The sequence below is a fragment of the Coregonus lavaretus genome (assembly GCF_964263955.1).
Source record: "Coregonus lavaretus genome assembly, chromosome: 28".
NCBI classification, from domain to species: domain Eukaryota; kingdom Metazoa; phylum Chordata; class Actinopteri; order Salmoniformes; family Salmonidae; genus Coregonus; species Coregonus lavaretus.
In genome coordinates, this window is record NC_140015.1 from 32,722,960 (window position 1) to 32,748,778 (window position 25,819).

Genomic DNA, 25,819 nt, shown 5'->3' on the forward strand with positions numbered 1-25,819 from the left:
CCTTGAACTGATCTGGCTGAATAGACCTCGGATAATCTCCTCATTCAAAAGACAGTGCAAAGGAAAGATGTTAAGTGGACTGTACAAAGATCATGTTCCATAAACCAGATTTACATTCAACTTTTATATTTTAGTAATTTAGCAGACAATCTTATCCAGAGTGACTTAGAATTATCAGATATGATAGATGTCAAGAACCTCCTCAAATTCAATTATGTTCAGAATAACAATGAGGTTAATAATAAACAATGATTTCCTTTCAATTACAGTTGCTGTGCACCTGAAGTATGTAAACATTAAGACTGAGTTCGACCAAAACCATAAAAACTCCACATGTGCGTGGATTTCTCCAGGCAAGGATTTCTTTCAGAGAGACATCAAGGCCTGTAACATACTCTGTTTCACGGAAACATGGCTCTCTTGTGATATTCTTTCGGAATCGATACAGCCAGAGGGGTTCTCAGTTCATCGCCCAGACAGGAATAAATATCTCTCCGGGAAGCAGAAGGGCGGAGGTGTGTGTTTCATGATTAACGACTCATGGTGTAATTGTAGTAACATACAGGAACTCGAGTCCTTCTGTTCACCCGACCTAGAATTTCTTACAATCAAATGCCGACCGTATTATCTCCCAAGAGAATTTTCTTCGGTTATAGTCAATGATAAACAAGTAATAAACAATGATTTCCTTTCAATTACAGTTGCTGTGCACCTGAAGTATGTAAACATTAAGACTGAGTTCGACCAAAACCATAAAAACACCACATGTGGGGGATAGATCCGGAATCTCCTCATTACCTCCTATCAGAATAAGCTTAGATTTAGGCTACTGTTTTTATGGGTATTTCACACTATGTTGGGGGGGGGGGGGGGGATCAGACTGTAATGCTTGTATGGATGTCATCCCCAATGTGTTTTCATGTCATCGTCACCACACTTACAAAAAAAACATGTCAAATTTGCAGTTTCACATGTGCACAGCTATTTTCACGTTGAGCTTAAATTTCACATGTGAAACCATATTTTCATATGTATTACATTTAGAGTTCACATGTTAACACCACCTTTTTACATGTGAGGCGAATAACATGTTTTCGCCTCACATGTGATTTGCATTTTCTCATGTGAAAAACATTTACGTGAAAATCACATTTGCCGTTTCACATGTTAAACAACTCCACATGTGAAAATGTCACTTTCACATGTGGAATTGTATGTTCATGACACACACGCTCACACACACTGTGATGCCTAGCTTTTGTCTTTGCTCAGTTGAAGGGCTTAGAGGACTCTCTCCCTCTGGTTCATCGTGCTGACCTTTTATCAATCTAAATGGTCTCTGCACCGTAACATTTCAATGTGTTTTGTGTGTGGTTCGTGCAATTGAATATAAACTCAGCAAAAAAAGAAACGTCTTCTCACTGTCAACTGCGTTTATTTTCAGCAAACTTAACATGTGTAAATATTTGTATGAACATAACAAGATTCAACAACTGAGACATAAACTGAACAAGTTCCAAAGACATGTGACTAACATAAATGGAATAATGTGTCCCTGAACAAAGGGGGGATCAAAATCAAAAGTAACAGTCAGTATCTGGTGTGGCCACCAGCTGCATTAAGTACTGCAGTGCATCTCCACCTCATAGACTGCACCAGATTTGCCAGTTCTTGCTGTGAGATGTTACCCCACTCTTCCACCAAGGCACCTGCAAGTTCCCAGACATTTCTGGGGGGAATGGCCCTAGCCCTCACCCTCCGATCCAACAGGTCCCAAACGTACTCAATGGGATTGAGATCCGGGCTCTTCGCTGGCCATGGCAAAACACTGACATTCCTGTCTTGCAGGAAATCACGTACAGAACGAGCAGTATGGCTGGTGGCATTGTCATGCTGGAGGGTCATGTCAGGATGAGCCTGCAGGAAGGGTACTACATGAGGGAGGAGGATGTCTTCCCTGTAACGCACAGCGTTGAGATTGCCTGAAATGACAACAAGCTCAGTCTGATGATACTGTGACACACCGCCCCAGACCATGACGGACCCTCCACCTCCAAATCGATCCCGCTCCAGAGTACAGGCCTCAGTGTAACGCTCACTCCTTCGACGATAAACGCGAATCCGACCATCACCCCTGTTGAGACAAAACTGCGACTCGTCAGTGAAGTGCACTTTTTGCCAGTCCTGTCTGGTCCAGCGACGGTGGGTTTGTGCCCATAGGCGACATTGTTGCCAGTGATGTCTGGTGAGGACTTGCCTTACAACAGGCATACAAGCCCTCAGTCCAGCCTCTCTCAACCTATTGCAGACAGTCTGAGCACTGATGGAGGGATGGTGCGTTCCTGGTGTAACTCGGGCAGTTGTTATTGAAATCCTGTACCTGTCCCGCAGGTGTGATGTTTGTATGTACCGATCCTGTGCAGGTGTTGTCCATTTTCAGAGTCAGTACAAAGGCCTCTTTAGTGCCCTAAGTTTTCATAACTGTGACCTTAATTGCCTACCGTCTATAAGCTGTTAGTGTCTTAACAACTGTTCCACAGGTGTATGTTCATTAATTGTTTATGGTTAATTGAACAAGCATGGGAAACAGTGTTTAAACCCTTTACAATGAAGATCTGAAAATGGGACGTATCTTTTTTTGCTGAGTTTATCTGTGTCTTTCTGCAAACTTCAATGTGTAAATGTCCAGCTGGTTGACAGTTTAATGTACTGCTGTCTTCTTATGTATTTTGCACTGGAGACATGCTCTATAATAGAGACATGCTCTATGACAGAGCCATGCTCTATGACAGAGACATGCTCTATGACAGAGACATGATCTATGACAGAGACATGCTCTATGACAGAGACATGCTCTATGACAGAGACATGATCTATGACAGAGACATGATCTATGACAGAGACATGATCTATGACAGAGACATGATCTATGACAGAGACATGATCTATGACAGAGACATGATCTATGACAGAGACATGCCCTAATACAGAGACATGATCTATGACAGAGACATGCTCTATGACACTGCATGTTTGAGCTATAGCTGATACACAAGCCTATTGTAGAGTCTTACAAGAGCCCATGCATTATGTACAGCAATGTAGCAGCCTTTCAAAAGCATGAGCTAGACCTAGATGATCTATTGGTCAATGTTGGAAAACATGAAAAGGAAACCAAAGTAACCTATCAGCTTGAGGTACACTGTGTGGACGGCCTTTCCTGAACCAGCTCAGCCAACACTAACCCCAAGTTCAACCATGAGGAAACCATGACTTGAATTCATGCTCATACAAATACAAGGTTACAGCAACAATATGCAGTTGAAGTCGGAAGTTAACATACACCTTAGCCAACATTTAGCTGACATTTATTCCTAGTAAAAATTCCCTGTCTTAGGTCAGTTAGGATCACCACTTTATTTTAAGAATGTGAAAAGTCAGAATAATAGTAGAGAGAATGATTTATTTCAGCTTTTATTTCTTTCATCACATTCCAAGTGGGTCAGAAGTTTACATACACTCAATTAGTATTTGGTAGCATTGCCTTTAAATTGTTTAACTTGGGTCAAACGTTTCGGGTAGCCTTCCACAAGCTTCCCACAATAAGTTGGGTGAATTTTGGCCCATTCCTCCTGCCACCCCCGTGCTTCACAATTGGGATGGTGTTCTTCAGCTTGCAAGTCCCCCCTTTTCCTCCAAAAATAACGATGGTCATTATGGCCAAACAGTTCTATTTTTGTTTCATCAGACCAGAGGACATTTCTCCAAAAAGTACAATCTTTGTCCCCATGTGCAGTTGCAAACCGTAGTCTGGCTTTTTTATGGCGGTTTTGGAGCAGTGGCTTCTTCTTCCTTGCTGAGCGGCCTTTCAGGTTAGGTCGATATAGGACTAGTTTTACTGTGGATATCGTTATTTTTGTACCTGTTTCCTCCAGCATCTTCACAAGGTCCTTGTTGTTCTAGGATTGATTTGCACTTTTCGCACCAAAGTACGTTCATCTCTAGGAGACAGAACGCGTCTCCTTCCTGAGCGGTATGACGGCTGCGTGGTCCCATGGTGTTTATACTTGTGCACTATTGTTTGTACAGATGAACGTGGTACCTTCAGGTGTTTGGAAATTGCTCCCAAGGATGAACCAGACTTGTGGAGGTCTACAATTTTTTTTTGCTCAGGTCTTGGCTGATTTATTTTCATTTTCCCATTATGTCAAGCAAAGAGGCACGGAGTTTGAATGTAGGCCTTGAAAAACATCCACAGGTACACCTCCAATTGACTCAAATTATGTAAATTAGCCGATCAGAAGCTTCTAAAGCCCTGAAATCATTTTCTGTAATTTTCCAAGCTGTTTAAAGGCACAGTCAACTTAGTGTATGTAAATTACTGACCCACTGGAATTGTGACACAGTGAATTATAAGTTAAATAATCTGTCTGTAAATTACTTGTGTCATGCACAAATTAGATGTCCTAAACGACTTGCCAAACCAATAGTTTGTTAACAAGAAATGTGTGGATTGGTTGAAAAACAAGTATTAACTTCCGACTTCAACTGTACATATGGCTTCCAGCATGTTGATTTTGTAGTTGTGTGGCATTGCTGCCGTGTCTTTGAAATGTGTGTGTTTATTAAATACAAAAAGTGCTTTGCTTTGTAAATTTGTAATATGGTTGACAAAGCCCTTGGCACTATTTTCCTTCCGTGCTGTTGTGTAACCTGGTGAAGGCTGTCTAATTTCTGAACTCTTCTCATTGGCTGAAGAGGTTCATCAATATCAGGTGTGAGACCTGGGTGTGGCCACAGAGAGGAAGGAGCACATGAGAGGGAATAGAGCTAGTTTGACCCAGTTTTTGAAGAATAATTAAAGTTTGATGCCCAGTTTCACTCTGACTTTCTCCTGCCCCTGTCTTGTTGTAAGTATATACTGTACTGTTGATGATTAACTTTGGGTGACGTTTGTCCATCTGGTTCAGTAACCTACACGTTGAATGGGCTTTGTCTTTTTTAACTCTAAAGAAAAGAGTTACCTGGTGGTGGTTTGCTCATTTCCACATTTGCCAGCTCAACCTGGATCTTTAGAACATGTGTATGTGTTAGAGAGAGATCATAATGCTCCTGTTGAAAGCTGGGGTGGCATAGCATGGCAGTGTTACACATTGATAAAATAAATATAGCAAGATGTATTTATTGTAATAAGACCAATGATAATAATGAATTATCATCATGTTGAACGTTGGTATTCACCATATAGTAGCTATTTTGTTAGTACAATCATTAACCCCCCTCACCCTAAACTACACCATGTTATTTCATGTGAAGGGAATCGCCACACCATAACTATTTACAGTCATTATTTATTGAGAAATAAACCCATAACAGGACATGATTTTCAAAAATCCCCTTTCCCCCACAATGGACACGGCAGGGAATCATTTAACAATACAAAAAAATACACAAAATAGAAAATTACTAAACATAAAATTTTTGTTAAATGGTCAATTTGAAAGAAACATATCCAGATATTATTTATGCATAAAAGCATGCATAAAATGATTAACCAATAATTCAATCATAAACAATAGCCACATCAATCCTTTGAATTAATTAAAATAATAATGCCTTCAACACATGATTAATAAACTAAAATAAAAAGATCTCAATAATTGTAGTAGCTCAAAGAATATGCATCCATTCAATAGCAGACATACTTAGTAAATATCTATGTAATAAAGGACTTTTTGATAAGATATGAAAATTCAGACCAATTAAATAAACCGAAAAATATTTGACAACACTCAAAATTGCATATAATATACTGACTACACCATTTCAATAGAGGCTTGCTATTCCAAAAGTAGAGTAAGGCAACATTTCAGAGAAATAGAATGGAAACTTTGGTAAACAGCAACAATTGGACCATCACAAGGTTAAAGTTTGCCCTCTAGGTTATTTATTTTCCCTCCATCTCCATGTGTAGGCTACCACTTTTTTTACATTTACATTTTAGTCATTTAGCAGACGCTCTTATCCAGAGTGACTTACAGTTAGTGAGTGCATACATTTTCATACTGGTCCCCCGTGGGAAACGAACCCACAACCCTGGCGTTACAAGCGCCATGCTCTACCAACTGAGCTACAGGGGACTAATACCACCAGAGAACATGAGTAGCAAGTCAGAAACATACAATCTGGACTATTAATAACAAGACTCAGCACCCTTACAGTTCAGCGCATTTGTAGAAACTGAATGGTGTTAAATGTCAACATTTCAACATTAAAATAGTAAATGATATTCACTACATTAATATAAGTAAATTTGAAAATTTTGAAAATGCAATACCCTATTAAAAAGAAAAAAATGAATTAAGAAGACAAAATACATTTAAAAATGAACATGGTTAAGAATGATTGTAAACACTAGGACACATTACTAGCCTGAAGAAATCTGGTGTGTTTGTGATAACATTCCACTCCTTGCCTCTCCTTGGTGCATTTATCAAGAAGGCACACCAGTGAACCACCACAAGAACCTGTTCTTCCTCAGGCGGCTGAAAGAAACTTGGCATAGCCCTTCAGATCCTCACAAGCTTCTACTGTATCACCACCTGGTACGGCAGCTGCACCGCCCTCCACCACAAGGCTTTACAGAGGGTGGGAAGACTACACAGTCCATCACTGGGGGCGAGCTCTGAAGCATTAAGACTGCTGAACTGCTTATCAATGACTGTCTGCCTGCAATCACTGGCTGTCTATGCACACCACTCCAAACATTCCCACACACACACACTCACGCACACTCATATTCATTAATTTACACACTCACACAGTGTATCCTGCGCACGTGACGAATGATTCTTGTCATGCGATACAGCCAGACTGTTTGGCATGACAAGGAGTGGAATGTTAGCACAAACACACTGGATTTCTCCAGGTTAACCAAGACTATAACAGTTTTAAGTTTTAATCATCATAGACTTTCTGCTGTCATGTCTCCCAACACTCCAATGCGGATTAGGAGCATAATGACTGTAGTATTCTCATATCCTGCTCCTGAAGAGGGCCCACTTGCTGCCCTTTGTCCAGCGGTCGAGGACCAACCCAAGCCATCCCATTCATCAGTGGGAATCTGCTGCTGCCATTGGTAGAAGAATGTGATTAGAAATGTTATTGTAAATGTACATACTTCCCATCAAAATGCAGAAGAATACACACTACCGAAGCGCCAAGTCTAGGTCCAAAAGGCTTCTTAACAGCTTCTACCCCCAAGCCATAAGACTCCTGAACAGGTAATCAAATTGGGTAGCCTTCCACAAGCTCCCCACAATAAGTTCGGTGAATTTTGGCCCATTCCTCCTGACAGAGCTTGTGTAACTGAGTCAGGTTTGTAGGCCTCCTTGCTCACACACGCTTTTTCAGTTCTGCCCACAAATTTTCTATAGGATTGAGGTCAGAGCTTTGTGATGGCCACTCCAATACCTTGACTTTGTTGTCCTTAAGCCATTTTGCCAAAACTTTGGAAGTATGCTTGGGGTCATTGTCCATTTGGAAGACCCATTTGCGACCAAGCTTTAACTTCCTGACTGATGTCTTGAGATGTTGCTTCAATATATTCACATAATTTTCCTTCCTCATCATGCCATCTATTCTGTGAAGTGCACCAGTCCCTCCTGCAGCAAAGCACCCCCACAGCATGATGCTGCCACCCCCGTGCTTCACGGTTGGGATGGTGTTCGTCGGCTTGCAAGCTCCCCCTTTTTCCTCCAAACATAACGATGGTCATTATGGCCAAACAGCTCTATTTTTGTTTCATCAGACCAGAGGACATTTCTCCAAAAAGTACGATCTTTGTCCCCATGTGCAGCTGCAAACCGTAGTCTGGCTTATTTATGGAGGTTTTGGAGCAGTGGCTTCTTCCTTGCTGAGCAGCCTTTCATGTTATGTCGGTATAGGACTCATTTTACTGTGGATATAGATACTTTTGTACCTGTTTCCTCCAGCATCTTCACAAGGTCCTTTACTGTTGTTCTGGGATTGATTTGCACTTTTCGCACCAAAGTACGTTCATCTCTAGGAGACAGAACACATGTCCTTCCTGAGCGGTATGATGGCTGCGTGGTCCCATGGTGTTTATACTTGCGTACTATTGTTTGTACAGATGAACGTGGTACCTTCAGGCGTTTGGAAATTGCTCCCAAGGATGAACCAGACTTGTGGAGGTCTACAATGTTTTTTTTGAGGTCTTGGCTGATTTCTTTTGATTTTCCCATGATGTCAAGCAAAGAGGCACTGAGTTTGAAGGTAGGCCATGAAATACATCCACAGGTACACCTCCAATTGACTCAAAATATGTCAATTAGCCTATCAGAAGCTTCTAAAGCCATGACATAATTTCCTGGAATATTCCAAGCTGTTTAATGGCAAAGTCAACTTAGTGTTTGTAAACTTCTGACCCACTGGAATTGTGATACAGTGAAATAATGTCTGAAAACAATTGTTGGAAAATTTACTTTTGTCATGCACAAAGTAGATGTCCTAACCGATTTGCCAAAACTATAGTTTGTTAACAAGAAATTTGTGGAGTGGTTTTAATGACTCCAACCTAAGGTTATGTAAACTTCCGACTTCAACTGTGTATTACATTTATCAAACGCTTTAATCCAAAGGGATTATATATATTTATGTATATGTTTTTATGTATGGGTGGTCCTGGGAAGTGAACCCACTATCCTGGTGTTGCAAGCGCCATGCTTTACCAACTGAGCTACAGGGGACTAGAAGAGTTTGATCTTACCCAGGTCCTGGACAAGACGAGGTTCATGGTTTTGGAGAGCTTTGTAGAAGGCAGATTTCACTCTTGTTCCTCCTGCTTGTACAGCATCAAACATTAGTCTTATTTGTTTCTCAGTGTTATCAGCACTGCATATTCTTGAATACAATTCATCTTGGATCACTTCCTCCATAACGAGGTCATCTGCTACATGTTGCACCATCTTGACCCTCTGAATGAGATCAGCCATGTGCTTATCCACAAAAGCTGCATCTGTGAGCTGGTTCAGTTCAGCCTCAGCACCTGAGATTCATATCAGAAAATGTTTACACAACTAGGTCATATTATTAGAGCCATATTCAACTAAATCCCTGAAGAAAAGATATGTTCTACATAACGAGCCAGTAAATACACCAAAACATATTTAATGACCAGAATGTGTCTCTCTTAACAAGACTGATCACTTGATGCTCTACATAAAAATAACAATGATTGATTATTTTGCGTAAGACAAGACTAAAACACATTCCATATCAGAGGTATAGCCATAGACAATGAGAGAGAGAACAAAACCCTACCTGGATTAGGGTTGATTGGATTGACTTGAGGTGGTACGAAATCTGAAGTTGTGGAGAAGAAAATCGTATAAGATGTATTTGATCCTGCATGTTGAATAGTGTTTAAATAAGTAGGGGGTGAGGAGTGTAAACGCTGTGCGTTTTTGCTGCCAACTTTACTTTATTTTCCTGTGCGTTTTTGCTGCCAACTTTACTTTATTTTGCTAGCTGACAACTTTATGTTTTTTTTTTTTTGTTTGTTTTTGTTTTTAATTACCGTTTATATTTTTAGTTTTTCCATCGCAACTTTTTCCCTCATTCAACTTTTTCACTCCGGACGCTTTATCTGGACATGGTTCGTCAACATCTTCAACAGCCGAAGCTAAGTAGTAACATTAACATGATGTCTTCTAATTGCAGTCGCTGTACTCATAATATACAGGAGAACGATCGCCTTACGGCGAGAATAGCTGTGCTACAAGCCCAGCTTCAGACGCAATCGTTAGGCAAGGGTAATTTCAGTGTAGGAAAGGAAGAAACAGCGTCTGTGCCACCAGTAAGTACAGATAGTAACGTTAGTATAAATCCCCCCGCACAGTCCCCGCAGCCGGACAACTTTCTCATGGCTTCTGGAGGGAAATACTGTTGGAATGCTCAACCGGTGTCGCTCATTCAGCCGACAGAAACTTTCAACCGGTTTTCCCCATTATGTAGCGAGTCGGAGTCTGAGTCTGAGTCTTCTCTTGTCTCTACTCCTCCCGTTACGGGGTCTGAGACGCCGAAGGCTCCCACCATTAGCTCTGACAAATTGAAAACCCTAGTCATTGGCGACTCCATTACCCGCAGTATTAGACTTAAAACGAATCACCCAGCGATCATACACTGTTTACCAGGGGGCAGGGCTACCGACGTTAATCAATCAATTTCAATCAATTTTATTTTATATAGCCCTTCATACATTAGCTAATATCTCGAAGTGCTGTACAGACACCCAGCCTAAAACCCCAAACAGCTAGTAATGCAGGTGTAGAAGCACGGTGGCTAGGAAAAACTCCCTAGAAAGGCCAAAACCTAGGAAGAAACCTAGAGAGGAACCAGGTTAAGGCTAATCTAAAGATGGTGCTGGCTAAAGCTAAAACTGGCGAGTGTAGAGAGTATAGAGATATTGTTATCCACGTCGGCACCAACGATGTTAGGATGAAACAGTCAGAGGTCACCAAGTGCAACATAGCTTCAGCGTGTAAATCAGCTAGAAAGATGTGTCGGCATCGAGTAATTGTCTCTGGCCCCCTCCCAGTTAGGGGGAGTGACGAGCTCTACAGCAGAGTCTCAGCACTCAATCGCTGGTTGAAAACTGTTTTCTGCCCCTCCCAAAAGATAGAATTTGTAGATAATTGGCCCTCTTTCTGGGACTCACCCACAAACAGGACCAAGCCTGACCTGCTGAGGAGTGACGGACTCCATCCTAGCTGGAGGGGTGCTCTCATCTTATCTACCAACATAGATAGGGCTCTAACTCCTCTAGCCCCACAGTGAAATAGGGTGCAGGCCAGGCAGCAGGCTGTTAGCCAACCTGCCAGCTTAGTGGAGTCTGCCAATAGCACAGTCAGTGTAGTCAGCTCAGCCATACCCATTGAGACTGTGTCTGTGCCTCGACCTAGGTTGGGCAAAACTAAACATGGCGGTGTTCGCCTTAGCAATCTTATTAGGATAAAGACCTCCTCCATTCCTGCCATTATTGAAAGAGATCGTGATACCTCACATCTCAAAATAGGGTTACTTAATGTTAGATCCCTCACTTCAAAGGCAGTCATAGTCAATGAACTAATCACTGATCATAATCTTGATGTGATTGGCCTGACTGAAACATGGCTTAAGCCTGATGAATTTGCTGTGTTAAATGAGGCCTCACCTCCTGGTTACACTAGTGACCATATTCCCCGTGCATCCCGCAAAGGCGGAGGTGTTGCTAACATTTACGATAGCAAATTTCAATTTACAAAAAAAAAAATGGCGTTTTCGTCTTTTGAGCTTCTAGTCATGAAATCTATGCAGCCTACTCAATCACTTTTTATAGCTACTGTTTACAGGCCTCCTGGGCCATATACAGCGTTCCTCTCTGAGTTTCCTGAATTCCTATCAGACCTTGTAGTCATAGCAGATCATATTCTAATTTCTGGTGATTTTAATATTCACATGGAGAAGTCCACAGACCCACTCCAAAAGTCTTTCGGAGCCATCATCGACTCAGTGGGTTTTGTCCAACATGTCTCTGGACCTACTCACTGCCACAGTCATACTCTGGACCTAGTTTTGTCCCATGGAATAAATGTTGTAGATCTTAATGTTTTTCCACAAAATCCTGGACTATCGGACCACCATTTTATTACGTTTGCAATCGCAACAAATAATCTGCTCAGACCCCAACCAAGGAGCATCAAAAGTCGTGCTATAAATTCTCAGACAACACAAAAATTCCTTGATGCCCTTCCAGACTCCTTCTGCCTACCCAAGGACGTCAGAGGACAAAAATCAGTTAACCACTTAACTGAGGAACTCAATTTAACCTTGCGCAATACCCTAGATGCAGTTGCACCCCTAAAAACAAAAAACTTTTGTCATAAGAAACTAGCTCCCTGGTATACAGAAAATACCCGAGCTTTGAAGCAAGCTTCCAGGAAATTGGAACGGAAATGGCGCCACACCAAACTGGAAGTCTTCCGACTAGCTTGGAAAGACAGTACCGTGCAGTACCGAAGAGCCCTCACTGCTGCTCGATCATCCTACTTTTCCAACTTAATCGAGGAAAATAAGAACAATCCAAAATTTCTTTTTGATACTGTTGCAAAGCTAACTAAAAAGCAGCATTCCCCAAGAGAGGATGGCTTTCACTTCAGCAGTAATAAATTCATGAACTTCTTTGAGGAAAAGATCATGACCATTAGAAAGCAAATTACGGACTCCTCTTTGAATCTACGTATTCCTCCAGGGCTTAGCTGTCCTGGATCTGCACAGCTCTGCGAGGGCCTGGGATCGGGAGAGACACTTAAGTGTTTTAGTACTATATCTCTTGACACAATGATGAAAATAATCATGGCCTCTAAACCTTCAAGCTGCATACTGGATCCTATTCCTACTAAACTGCTGAAGGAGCTGCTTCCTGTGCTTGGCCCTCCTATGTTGAACATAATAAACAGCTCTCTATCCACCGGATGTGTACCAAACTCACTAAAAGTGGCAGTGATAAAGCCTCTCTTGAAAAAGCCAAACCTTGACCCGGAAAATATAAAAAACTATCGGCCTATATCGAATCTTCCATTCCTCTCAAAAATTTTAGAAAAAGCTGTTGCGCAGCAACTCACTGCCTTTCTGAAGACAAACAATGTATACGAAATGCTTCAGTCTGGTTTTAGACCCCATCATAGCACTGAGACTGCACTTGTGAAGGTGGTAAATGACCTTTTAATGGCGTCAGACCGAGGCTCTGCATCTGTCCTCGTGCTACTAGACCTTAGTGCTGCCTTTGACACCATCGATCACCACATTCTTTTGGAGAGACTGGAAACCCAAATTGATCTACACGGACAAGTTCTGGCCTGGTTTAGATCTTACCTGTCGGAAAGATATCAGTTTGTCTCTGTGAATGGTCTGTCCTCCGACAAATCAACTGTACATTTCGGTGTTCCTCAAGGTTCCGTTTTAGGACCACTATTGTTTTCACTATATATTTTACCTCTTGGGGATGTTATTCGAAAACATAATGTTAACTTTCACTGCTATGCGGATGACACACAGCTGTACATTTCAATGAAACATGGTGAAGCCCCAAAATTGCCCTCGCTAGAAGCCTGTGTTTCAGACATAAGGAAGTGGATGGCTGAAAACGTTCTACTTTTAAACTCGGACAAAACAGAGATGCTTGTTCTAGGTCCCAAGAAACAAAGAGATCTTCTGTTAAATCTGACAATTCATCTTGATGGTTGTAAAGTCGTCTCAAATAAAACTGTGAAGGACCTCGGCGTTACTCTTGACCCTGATCTCTCTTTTGACGAACATATCAAGACTGTTTCAAGGACAGCTTTTTTCCATCTACGTAACATTGCAAAAATCAGAAATTTTCTGTCCAAAAATGATGCAGAAAAATTAATCCATGCATTTGTTACTTCTAGGTTAGACTACTGCAATGCTCTACTTTCCGGCTACCCGGATAAATCACTAAATAAACTTCAGTTAGTGCTAAATACGGCTGCTAGAATCCTGACTAGAACCAAGAAATTTGATCATATTACTCCAGTGCTAGCTTCCCTACACTGGCTTCCTGTTAAGGCAAGGGCTGATTTCAAGGTTTTACTGTTAACCTATAAAGCGTTACATGGGCTTGCTCCTACCTATCTTTCCGAGTTGGTCCTGCCGTACATACCAATACGTACGCTACGGTCACAAGACGCAGGCCTCCTAATTGTCCCTAGAATTTCTAAGCAAACAGCGGGAGGCAGGGCTTTCTCCTATAGATCTCCATTTTTATGGAACAGTCTGCCTACCCATGTGAGAGACGCAGACTCGGTCTCAACCTTTAAGTCTTTACTGAAGACTTATCTCTTCAGTAGGTCATATGATTGAGTGTAGTCTGGCCCAGGAGTGTGAAGGTGAACGGAAAGGCTCTGGAGCAACGAACAGCCCTTGCTGTCTCTGCCAGGCCGGTTCCCCTCTCTCCACTGGGGTTCTCTGCCTCTAACCCTGTTACAGGGGCTGAGTCACTGGCTTGCTGGTGCTCTTTCATGCCGTCCCTAGGAGGGGTGCGTCACTTGAGTGGGTTGAGTTACTGACGTGATCTTCCTGTCTGGGTTGGCGCCCCCCCTTGGTTTGTGCTGTGGTGGAGACCTCTGTGGGCTATACTCGGCCTTGTCTCAGGATTGTAAGTTGGTGGTTGAGGATATCCCTCTAGTGGTGCGGGGGCTGTGCTTTGGCAGAGTGGGTGGGGTTATATCCTTCCTGTTTGGCCCTGTCCGGGGGTTCTTCGGATGGGGCCACAGTGTCTCCGGACCGCTCCTGTCTCAGCCTCCAGTATTTATGCTGCAGTAGTTTATGTGTCGGGGGGCTGGGGTTAGTTGGTTATACCTGGAGTACTTCTCCTGTCTTATCCAGTGTCCTGTGTGAATTTAAGTATGCTCTCTCTAATTCTCTCGTTCTCTCTTTCTCTCTGAGAACCTGAGCCCTAGGACCATACGTCAGGACTACCGGGCATGCTGACACCTTGCTGTCCCCAGTCCGCCTGGCCTTGCTGCTATTCCAGTTCCAACTGTTCTGCCTGCGGTTACGAAACCCCTACCTGTCCCAGACCTGCTGTTTTCAACTCTTAATGATCGGCTATGCAAAGCCAACTGAGAGACCTGAGCCCTAGGACCATACGTCGGGACTACCGGCCGTGGTGACTCCTTGCTGTCCCCAGTCCGCCTGGCCTTGCTGCTATTCCAGTTTCAACTGTTCTGCCTGCGGTTATGGAACCCCTACCTGTCCCAGACCTGCTGTTTTCAACTCTTAATGATCGGCTATGAAAAGCCAACTGAGATTTATTCCTGATTATTATTTGACCATGCTTGTCACTTATGAACATTTTTGAACATCTTGGCATGGTTCTGTTATAATCTCCACCCGGCACAGCCAGAAGAGGACTGGCCACCCCTCATAGCCTGGTTCCTCTCTAGGTTTCTTCCTAGGTTTTGGCCTTTCTAGGGAGTTTTTCCTAGCCACCGTGCTTCTACACCTGCATTACTAGCTGTTTGGGGTTTTAGGCTGGGTTTCTGTACAGCACTTCGAGATATTAGCTGATGTACGAAGGGCTATATAAAATAAAATTGATTGAAAATTGATTGATTGTTGTATACTGTTTAAATAAGTAGGGGGCAAGGGGTGTACAGTGTGTTGTATACTGTTTAAATAAGTAGGGGGCGAGGGGTGTACAGTGTGTTGAATACAGTTTAAATAAGTAGGGGGTGAGGGGTGTCCAGTGTATTGTATACAGTTTAAATAAGGAGGGGGTGAGGGGTGTCCAGTGTATTGTATACAGTTTAAATACAGTGCATTCGGAAAATGTTCAGACCCCTTGACTTTTTCCACATTTTTTAAAGTTACAGCCTTATTCTAAAATGGATTAAAAAAAAAAAAATCCTCAGCAATGTATACACAATACCCCATAATAACAAAGCGAAAACAGGTTTTTAGAAATGTTCTACATAACAAGCCACTAAATACAGCTAAAATATGTAATAACCTGAATGTGTCTCTCTTAACAAGACTGATCACTTGATGCTGTACATAACAATAACAATGATTGATTATTTTGCATAAGACAAGACTAAAACACATTCCATATCAGAGGTATAGCCATAGACAATGAGAGAGAAAACAAAACCCTACCTGGATTCGGGTTGATTGGATTGACTTGAGGTGGTACGAAATCTGAAGTTGTGGAGAAGAAAATCAAATCAGATGTATTTTATCCCTTGTGTTGAATACAGTTTAAATAAGTAGGGGGCGAGGGGTGTACAGTGTGTTGTATACTGTTTAAATAAGTAGGGGGCGAGGGGTGTACAGTGTGTTGTATACTGTTTAAATAAGTAGGGGGCGAGGGGTGTACAGTGTGTTGAATACAGTTTAAATAAGTAGGGGGTGAGGGGTGTCCAGTGTATTGTATACAGTTTAAATAAGGAGGGGGTGAGGGGTGTCCAGTGTATTGTATACAGTTTAAATACAGTGCATTCGGAAAATGTTCAGACCCCTTGACTTTTTCCACATTTTTTAAAGTTACAGCCTTATTCTAAAATGGATTTTTAAAAAAATAATCCTCAGCAATGTATACACAATACCCCATAATAACAAAGCGAAAACAGGTTTTTAGAAATGTTCTACATAACAAGCCACTAAATACAGCTAAAATATGTAATAACCTGAATGTGTCTCTCTTAACAAGACTGATCACTTGATGCTGTACATAACAATAACAATGATTGATTATTTTGCATAAGACAAGACTAAAACACATTCCATATCAGAGGTATAGCCATAGACAATGAGAGAGAAAACAAAACCCTACCTGGATTCGGGTTGATTGGATTGACTTGAGGTGGTACGAAATCTGAAGTTGTGGAGAAGAAAATCAAATCAGATGTATTTTATCCCTTGTGTTGAATACAGTTTAAATAAGTAGGGGGCGAGGGGTGTACAGTGTGTTGTATACTGTTTAAATAAGTAGGGGGCGAGGGGTGTACAGTGTGTTGTATACTGTTTAAATAAGTAGGGGGCGAGGGGTGTACAGTGTGTTGTATACAGTTTCAATAAGTAGGGGGTGAGGGGTGTCCAGTGTATTGTATACAGTTTAAATAAGGAGGGGTGTACAGTGTATTGTATACAGTTTAAATAAGTAGGGGGCGAGGGGTGTACAGTGTGTTGTATACAGTTTAAATAAGTAGGGAGCGAGGGGTGTACAGTGTGTTGTATAGAGTTTAAATAAGTAGGGGGCGAGGGGTGTACAGTGTGTTGTATACTGTTTAAATAAGTAGGGGGTGAGGGGTGTACAGTGTGTTGTATACTGTTTAAATAAGTAGGGGGTGAGGGGTGTACAGGTTAATAACAAACTGGCATTTGATCTAACCTGCTGGAACCAGACACTCCCACACTCTTTGGTCGTTACTTCCTCTGTCTAAAAGACTCAGTCTGATGTTCTCTGCACCTGAAATGCAGTCCAAAAACACCTGAAATGTGGGGTGGAAGTTTGGGCTATAGTCATAGTCAAACTGCCCACTCTGAAAAACAAAATGAAAAAGAACATTAGCCAAATATAGACAGAAACAGAGAGCTAGAAATAAATGTAGCTGGCCATAAAGCACATTTTAAAAAAAAATTCCTGTGGGAACTTCATGGTGTCAGGTATATGCACATAAAAACCACTAATCAAACCCAACACCACAAACCAGTAATAGCACATTACAAAGGAATACTTACACTGAGTGTACAAAACATTAAGGACACCTTCCTAATATTGAGTCACACCCCCACTTCCCACAGTAGTGTCAATTTGGCTGGATGTCCTTTGAGTGGTGGACCATTCTTGATACACACGGTAAACTGTTGAGCGTGAAAAACCCAGCAGTGTTGCAGTTCTTGACACAAACCCACTACCATACCCCGTTCAAAAGGCACTTAAATCTTTTGTCTTGCCCATTCACCCTCTATCTCAATTGTCTCAAGGCTTAAAAATCATTATTTAACCTGTCTCCTCCCCTTCATCTACACTGATTGAAGTGGATTGAACAAGTGACATCAATAAAGATTCATAGCTTTCACCTAGATGCACCTGGTCAGTCTTTCATGGAAAGAGCAAGTGTCCTTAATGTTTTGTACACTTAGTGCATATAGGAATGTATGGTTGTGTGTGATGGCCATGCTTACTTTTGGCTGTATCCTAGAATTTGCCACCAGCTCACAGCAGAGACCATATGTTCCTCTAGGACTCAATGTGCAGTTGGAGCTGGATTTAATGAAAGTACTCCCCTTCTGTTGATGTTCCACCTTCGAAGAATATAGGTGCATTACTTCAGAGCAAACTGATCAAATACACTGCTCATAAAAATAAAGGGAACACTAAAATAACACATCCTAGATCTGAATGAATGAAATAATCTTATTAAATACTTTTTTCTTTACATAGTTGAATGTGCTGACAACAAAATCACACAAAAATTATCAATGGAAATCAAATTTATCAATCCATGGAGGTCTGGATTTGGAGTCACCCTCAAAATTAAAGTGGAAAACCACACTACAGGCTGATCCAACTTTGATGTAATGTCCTTAAAACAAGTCAAAATGAGGCTCAGTAGTGTGTGTGGCCTCCACGTGCCTGTATGACCGCCCTACAACGCCTGGGCATGCTCCTGATGAGGTGGCGGATGGTCTCCTGAGGGATCTCCTCCCAGACCTGGACTAAAGCATCCGCCAACTCCTGGACAGTCTGTGGTGCAACGTGGCGTTGGTGGATGGAGGGAGACATGATGTCCCAGATGTGCTCAATTGGATTCAGGTCTGGGGAACGGGTGGGCCAGTCCATAGCATCAATGCCTTCCTCTTGCAGGAACTGCTGACACACTCCAGCCACATGAGGTCTAGCATTGTCTTGCATTAGGAGGAACCCAGGGCCAACCGCACCAGCATATGGTCTCACAAGGGGTCTGAGGATCTCATCTCGGTACCTAATGGCAGTCAGGCTACCTCTGGCGAGCACATGGAGGGCTGTGCGGCCCCCCAAAGAAATGCCACCCCACACCATGACTGACCCACCGCCAAACCGGTCATGCTGGAGGATGTTGCAGGCAGCAGAATGTTCTCCACGGCGTCTCCAGACTCTGTCACGTCTGTCACGTGCTCAGTGTGAACCTGCTTTCATCTGTGAAGAGCACAGTGCGCCAGTGGTGAATTTGCCAATCTTGGTGTTCTCTGGCAAATGCCAAACGTCCTTCACAGTGTTGGGCTGTAAGCACAACCCCCACCTGGGGATGTCGGGCCCTCATACCACCCTCATGGAGTCTGTTTCTGACTGTTTGAGCAGACACATGCACATTTGTGGCCTGCTGGAGGTCATTTTGCAGGGCTCTGGCAGTGCTCCTCCTGCTCCTCCTTGCACAAAGGCGGAGGTAGCGGTCCTGCTGCTGGGTTGTTGCCCTCCTACGGCCTCCTCCACATCTCCTGATGTACTGGCCTGTCTCCTGGTAGCGCCTCCATGCTCTGGACACAACGCTGACAGACACAGCAAACCTTCTTGCCACAGCTCGCATTGATGTGCCATCCTGGATGAGCTGCACTACCTGAGCCACTTGTGTGGGTTGTAGACTCTGTCTCATGCTACCACTAGAGTGAAAGCACCGCCAGAATTCAAAAGTGACCAAAACATCAGTCAGGAAGCATAGGAACTGAGAAGTGGTCTGTGGTCACCACCTGCAAAACCAGTCCTTTATTGGGGGTGTCTTGCTAATTGCCTATAATTTCCACCTGTTGTCTATTCCATTTGCACAACAGCATGTGAAATTTATTGTCAATCAGTGTTGCTTCCTAAGTGGACAGTTTGATTTCACAGAAGTGTGATTGACTTGGAGTTACATTGTGTTGTTTAAGTGTTCCCTTAATTTTTTTGAGCAGTGTACATTCACACTAACAGTTCTGAGAGAAATCAAGTAATGGTAATGAGCCATTTTACCACCATTTATCCAGCTATAGCAATATCTAGGTTCATTTTCATTCTACAAAACAGCTCTTGCAGTGTGCAGAATGAATTCCTTCTTACTGTAAATATTACCTCACAAAGTGGCACATTCTTGGGCAACAAAATAACATTCAGTGTGCGCTTCTGGGATCTGTTCCCTTGTGGTCGGAGGAACAGCAGCACCTGGCTTTGCACCGGGAGGAAGGAGAACCAATTTCCGATGAGGCCAAAGAGGGAGAGGTGTGTGATGTTTACAATCACGTGTGTAGCAGTTGTCTTGAGTGGCTGAACAATCTCCATGTTGCCATCAGTTACATGGGCCACGGACAAAATGTCATTCTCCCCTGCAGAACAAGAACAATGCTTTAATTGACTAAGTCTCATCCAAATGATGTATTATTATTGAATGTATTATTCAATGGTAGGGTCATGTTATACAGTGGCTTGCGAAAGTATTCACCCCCCTTGGCATTTTTCCTATTTTGTTGCCTTACAACCTGGAATTAAAATGGAGTTTTTTGGGGTTTGTATCATTTGATTTACACAACATGCCTACACTTTGAAGATGCACAATATTTTTTATTGTGAAACAAACAAGAAATAAGACAACAAAACAGAAAACTTGAGCATGCATATCTATTCACCCCCCCAAAGTCAATACTTTGTAGAGCCACCTTTTGCAGCAATTTCAAGTTGGATGGGTTCCACTGGTGTACAGCAATCTTTAAGTCATACCACATATTCTCAATTGGATTGAGGTCTGGGCATTGACTAGGCCATTCCAAGACATTTAAATGTTTCCCCTTAAACCACTCGAATGTTGCTTTAGCAGGATGCTTAGGGTCATTGTCCTGCTGGAAGGTGAACCTCCGTCCCAGTCTCTAATCTCTGGAAGACTGAAACAGGTTTCCCTCAAGAATGTCCATGTATTTAGCGCCATCCATCATTCCTTCAATGGAAAACATCCCCACAGCATGATGCTGCCACCACCATGCTTCACTGGGGATGAGAGGTGTTGGGTTTGCACCAGACATAGCGTTTTCCTTGATGGCCAAAAAGCTCAATTTTAGTCTCATCTGACCAGAGTACCTTCTTCCGTATGTTTGGGGAGTCTCCCACATGCCTTTTGGCGAACACCAAACGTGTTTGCTTATTTTTTTCTTTAAGCAATGGCTTTTTTCTGGCCACTCCTCCGTAAAGCCCAGCTCTGTGGAGTGTACGGCTTAAAGTGGTCCTATGGACAAATACTCCAATCTCCGCTGTGGAGCTTTGCAGCTCCTTCAGGGTTATCTTTGGTGTCTTTGTTGCCTCTCTGATTAATGCCCTCCTTGCCTGGTCCGTGAGTTTGGGTGGGCGGCTCTCTCTTCCCAGGTTTGTTGTGGTGCCATATTCTTTCCATTTTTTAATAATGGATTTAAAGGTGCTCCGTGGGATGTTCAAAGTTTCTGATATTTTTTTATTACCCAACCCTGATCTGTACTTCTCCACAACTTTGTCCCTGACCTGTTTGGAGAGCTCCTTGGTCTTCATGGTGCCGCTTGCTTGGTGGTGCCCCTTGCTTAGTGGTGTTGCAGACTCTGGGGCCTTTCAGAACAGGTGTATATATACTGAGATCATGTGACAAATCATGTGACACTTAGATTGCACACAGGTGGACTTTATTTAACTAATTATGTGACTTCTGAAGGTAATTGGTTGCAACAGATCTTATTTAGAGGCTTCATAGCAAAGGGGGTGAATACATATGCACACACCACTTTTCCATTATTTATTTTTTAGCATTTTTTGAAACAAGTTCTTTTTTTCATTCCACTTCACTAATTTGGACTATTTTGTGTATGTCCATTACATGAAATCCAAATAAATATCCATTTAAATGACAGGTTGTAATACAACAAAATAGGAAAAACGCCAAGGGGGATGATTACCTTTGCAAGGCACTTTACCCATTTTATTATTTTATTATTAGAATAATCTTTATATTGTGTATGTATAAAACAATCAATATACTGAAATAATGCATCACTTACCTTCCCACATACATTGATGCATCACTTACCATCACAGATACAGTGATGCATCACTTACCATCACACATGGCGCCATAGGGGATGGCAGTCGTTTTACGGGCTACTAACCATCTGTGCTATTTTGTTTGTTTTTTCGCAGTGTTTGTTACTTATTTTGTACATAATGTTGCTGCTACCGTCTCTTATGACCGAAAAGAGCTTCTGGATATCAGAACAGCGATTACTCACCTCTAACTGGACAAAGATTTTTTCTTTAATGCGTCCGACGCGAAGGATATACTGCCCAAATCCCCGTCAATCGCGTCAATAAAATAAGGAAATACAGGGGGAGGAGATCGGGGTGCCTTCTGAGAATTTGTAGGCAGTGGGTAACCCGCCTCACCATCCGTTCTATTGGCAACGTGCAATCACTGGAAAATAAGCTGGATGATCTCCGTTCGAGACTATCCTACCAACGGGACATTAAAAACTGTAATATCTTATGTTTCACCAAGTCGTGGCTGAACGATGACACTGGCAGGGTTTTCCGTGCATTGGAAGGACAGAACAGCTACGTCTGGTCAATAACAGCTGGTGTGATGTCTAATATTAAAGAAGTCTCGAGGTATTGCTCGCCTGAGGTAGAGTACCTCATGATTAGCTGTAGACCACACTATCTAACAAGAGTTTATCTATATTCTTCGTAGCCGTCTTTTTACCACCACAAACCGATGCTGGCACTAAGACCGCACTCAACGAGCTGTATAAGGACATAAGCAAACAAGGAAATGCTCATCCTAGTGGCCGGGTACTTTAATGCAGGCAAACATAAATCCGTTGTATCTCATTTCTACCAGCATGTCACATGTGCAACCCACAAAAATTATTTTAAAAACTCTACACCACCTTTACTCCACACACAGAGATGCATACAAAGCTATATCCTCCTGATTCCTGCTTACAAGCAAAAACTAAAGCAGGAAGTACCAGTGACTTGCGCAATACGGAAGTGGTCAGATGTCGCGGATGCTATGCTACAGGACTGTTTTGCTAGCACAGACTGGAATATGTTCCGGGATTCATCCAATGGCATTGAGGAGTATACTACCTCAGTCACCAGCCTCATCAATTAGTGCATCGACGACGTCGTCCCCACAGTGACCGTGCGTACATATCCCAACCAGAAGCCATGGATTGCAGGGAACATCCGTACCGAGCTAAAGGCTAGAGCTGCTGCTTTCAAGGAGCGGGACACTAATCCGGACGCTTTTAAGAAATCCCGCTATGCCCTCAGACGAACAAAGCGTCAATACAGAACTAAGATTGAATCCTACTACACCGGCTCTGACGCTCGTCGGATGTGGCAGGGCTTGCAAACTATTATGGACTACAAAGGAAAACTCAGCCACAAGCTGCCCAGTGACGCAAGCCTACCAGACGAGCTACATTTATTTGATGCTTTCTTCGAGGTAAGCAACACATGCATGAGAGCACCAGCTGTTCCGGACGACTGTGTGATCACGCTCTCGATGTGAGCAAGACCTTTAAACAGGTCAACATTCACAAGGCCGCGGGGCCAGATGGATTACCAGGACATGTACTCAGAGCATGCGCGGACAAACTGGCAAGTGTCTTCACTGACATTTTCAACCTCTCCCTGACCGAGTCTGTAATTCCTGAGTTTCAAGCAGACCACCATAGTCCCTATGCCCAAGAAAGCAAAGGTAACCTACCTAAATGACTACCGCCCCATAGCACTCACGTCGGTAGCCATTAAGTGCTTTGAAAGGCTGGTCATGACTCACATCAACACCATCACCCGGAAACCCTAGACCCACTCCAATTCGCATACCGCCCCAACAGATCCACAAATTATGCAATCTCAATCGCACTCCACACTGCCCTTTCCCACCTGGACATAAGGAACACCTGTGTGAGAATGCTGTTCATTGACTACAGCTCAGCGTTCAACACCATAGTGCCCACAAAACTCCACTAAGCTTAGGACCCTGGGACTAAACTCCTCCCTCTGCAACTGGATCCTGGACTTCCTGACTGGCCTCCCCCAGGTGGTAAGGGTAGGCAACAACACATCTGCCACGCTGATCCTCAACACTGGGGCCCTTCAGGGGTTCGTGCTTAGTCTCCTCCTGTACACACTGTTCACCCACGACTGCATGGCCAAGCATGACTCCAACACCATCATTAAGTTTGCTGACGACACAACAGCCTGATCACTGACAACGATGAGACAGCCTATAGGGAGGAAGTCAGAGTCCTGGCAGTGTGGTGAAGGGCCAAACAAAAAGGAGGGCCAAACAAGCCCCCATTAACATTGACGGGGCTGTAGTGGAGCGGGTCAAGAGTTTCAAGTTCCTTGGTGTCCACATCACCAACAAACTATCATGGTCCAAACACACCAAGACAGTCGTGAGGTTAAGACAACACCTTTTCCCCCAAAGGAGACTGAAAAGATTTGGCATGGGTCCCCAGATCCTCAAGAAGTTCGACAGCTGCAACATCGAGAGCATCCTGATCGGTTGCATCACCACCTGGTATGGCAACTGCTCTGCATCCGACCGTAAGGCGCTACAGAGGGTAGTGCATACGGCCCAGTACATCACTGGGGCCAAGCTTCCTGCCATCCAGGACCTATATACCAGGTGGTGTCAGAGGAAGGCCCAAAGAATTGTCAAAGACTCCAGTCACCCAAGTCCTAGACTGTTCTCTCTGCTACCGCACGGCAAGCGGTACCGGAGCGCCAAGTCTAGGTCCAAAAGGATCCTTAACAGCTTCTACCCCCAAGCCATTAGACTGCTAAACAATGAATCAAAATGGCCACCCGGACTATTTACATTGACACCCCCCTTTGTTTTTACACTGCTGCTACTTGCTGTTTATTATCTATGCATAGTCACTTTACAAATGACCTCGACTAACCTGTACCCCCGCACATTGACTCGGTACCGGTACCCCCTGTATATAGCCTCGGTATTGTATTTTATTGTGCTACTTTGAAGTATTTACTTTAGTTTATTTAGTAAATATTTTCTTAACTCTATTTCTTGAACTGCATTGTTGGTTAAGGGCTTGTAAGTAAGCATTTCACGGTAAGGTCCACACCTGTTGTATTCGGCGCATGTGACAAATAAATCTAATTTGATTACATCACTTACCATCACACATACAGTGGTGCATCACTTACAATCACAGATACAGTGTGGGAAATGCAGTTGGCGGACAGACTGCTCAGGGCATTCAATGCTGAATAGGGGTCCTGCTGGTATCCTGGAGCCCAGGAGGCTGCTGTCCCATTGAGTCATCATGTAAAGCACATCTCCCTTCCCTTCCATCAGAAACACCAGTCCAGTGGAACTGCACTGGAAAAGACCTGCCTTGGGGCATTGGAGCCTGCAAGGCAGATGAAGGCCAAAGGTGACAGTTGTAAACTCTTTTTCTCTTTGTAGATTCTGTGTTGAACTGATTAGTACAGAGGAGGCTGGTGGGAGGCGCTATAGGACAGGCTCATTGTAACGGCAGGAATTGAATGAATGGAACGGAGTCAAACGTGTGATTTCCATATGTTTGATGTGTTTCATACCGTTCCATTTATTCATTCCAGCCATTACAATGAGCCTGTCCTCCTATAGCTCCTCCCACCAACCTCCTCTGGATTAGTGGTAAACATGACCATAGGATAAGGCCATGATAAAGTAGTGGACGTTTCAGTGATCAATTGTTACCTATAAGTAGGCTTGCGGTTATGTGTTGTAAATTCTCTGTCAATCTCAGGAGTTAACATTGTTACACTTGTTGGCACCTGTAACAGAAAAAGGAAGACCAATCAACCCTAGTACATGGGATCAAATACTCTCAGACTGAATTGCTATGGTTGAGATGTGGTTAATCAACTTCCCACAAACATACCTGCACACGCTTCCTACCATTCCCAGACTGCGATTCAAATGCGGTAGTTTTTGTGTGCAAATCCAGTCTTGTTGTGAATTGTACTGTACTAGAGCAACCCATCAGTTTCTCATAGCACATCTTCATCTTGTTATACTCCACAGTGACATCATCTGCATAAGAGAAAGGATTCAGGACAAGCATCAGCTTTTAAACGGTAAGTTCTGGGTTTTACAACTTGATGTTAGATGGTGGCCAAATCACATGAAATCAACTTCGTATTCGGTTTGATGTTACTTTAAGGTGATTTGACCATTTAATTTTAAGA

General features: G+C 43.0%; 1 protein-coding gene across 1 annotated transcript; it reads right to left on the reverse strand.

Annotated features, from left to right (window-relative positions):
- Positions 1–5,340: 5,340 nt before the first annotated feature.
- On the reverse strand, positions 5,341–24,990 carry LOC311103438 (NACHT, LRR and PYD domains-containing protein 1b allele 5-like). The gene is made up of 9 exons (XM_084145005.1): positions 24,791–24,990; positions 19,670–19,920; positions 17,770–17,889; positions 16,973–17,123; positions 16,415–16,456; positions 15,739–15,780; positions 9,343–9,384; positions 8,789–9,067; positions 5,341–7,129 (listed from the first exon to the last, which is right to left on the reverse strand). The coding sequence occupies exons 1-9, from the start codon at positions 24,936–24,938 to the stop codon at positions 7,113–7,115; spliced, it is 1,092 nt and encodes a 363-aa protein (XP_084001131.1). The 5' UTR covers positions 24,939–24,990; the 3' UTR covers positions 5,341–7,112.
- Between the last annotated feature and the right edge of the window lie 829 nt (positions 24,991–25,819).

Bases quoted from the DNA above. Each gene is read 5' to 3' on its own strand.
- LOC311103438 (XM_084145005.1), bottom strand. From the start codon at position 24,938: ATGGAAGGGAAGGGAGATGTGCTTTACATGATGACTCAATGGGACAGC. The intron at 16,457-16,972 runs GTTAGATCAAAT...CCACAACTTCAG, and splicing joins GGAGTGTCTGGTTCCAGCAG to ATTTCGTACCACCTCAAGTC. The intron at 15,781-16,414 runs GTAGGGTTTTGT...CCACAACTTCAG, and splicing joins TCCAATCAACCCGAATCCAG to ATTTCGTACCACCTCAAGTC.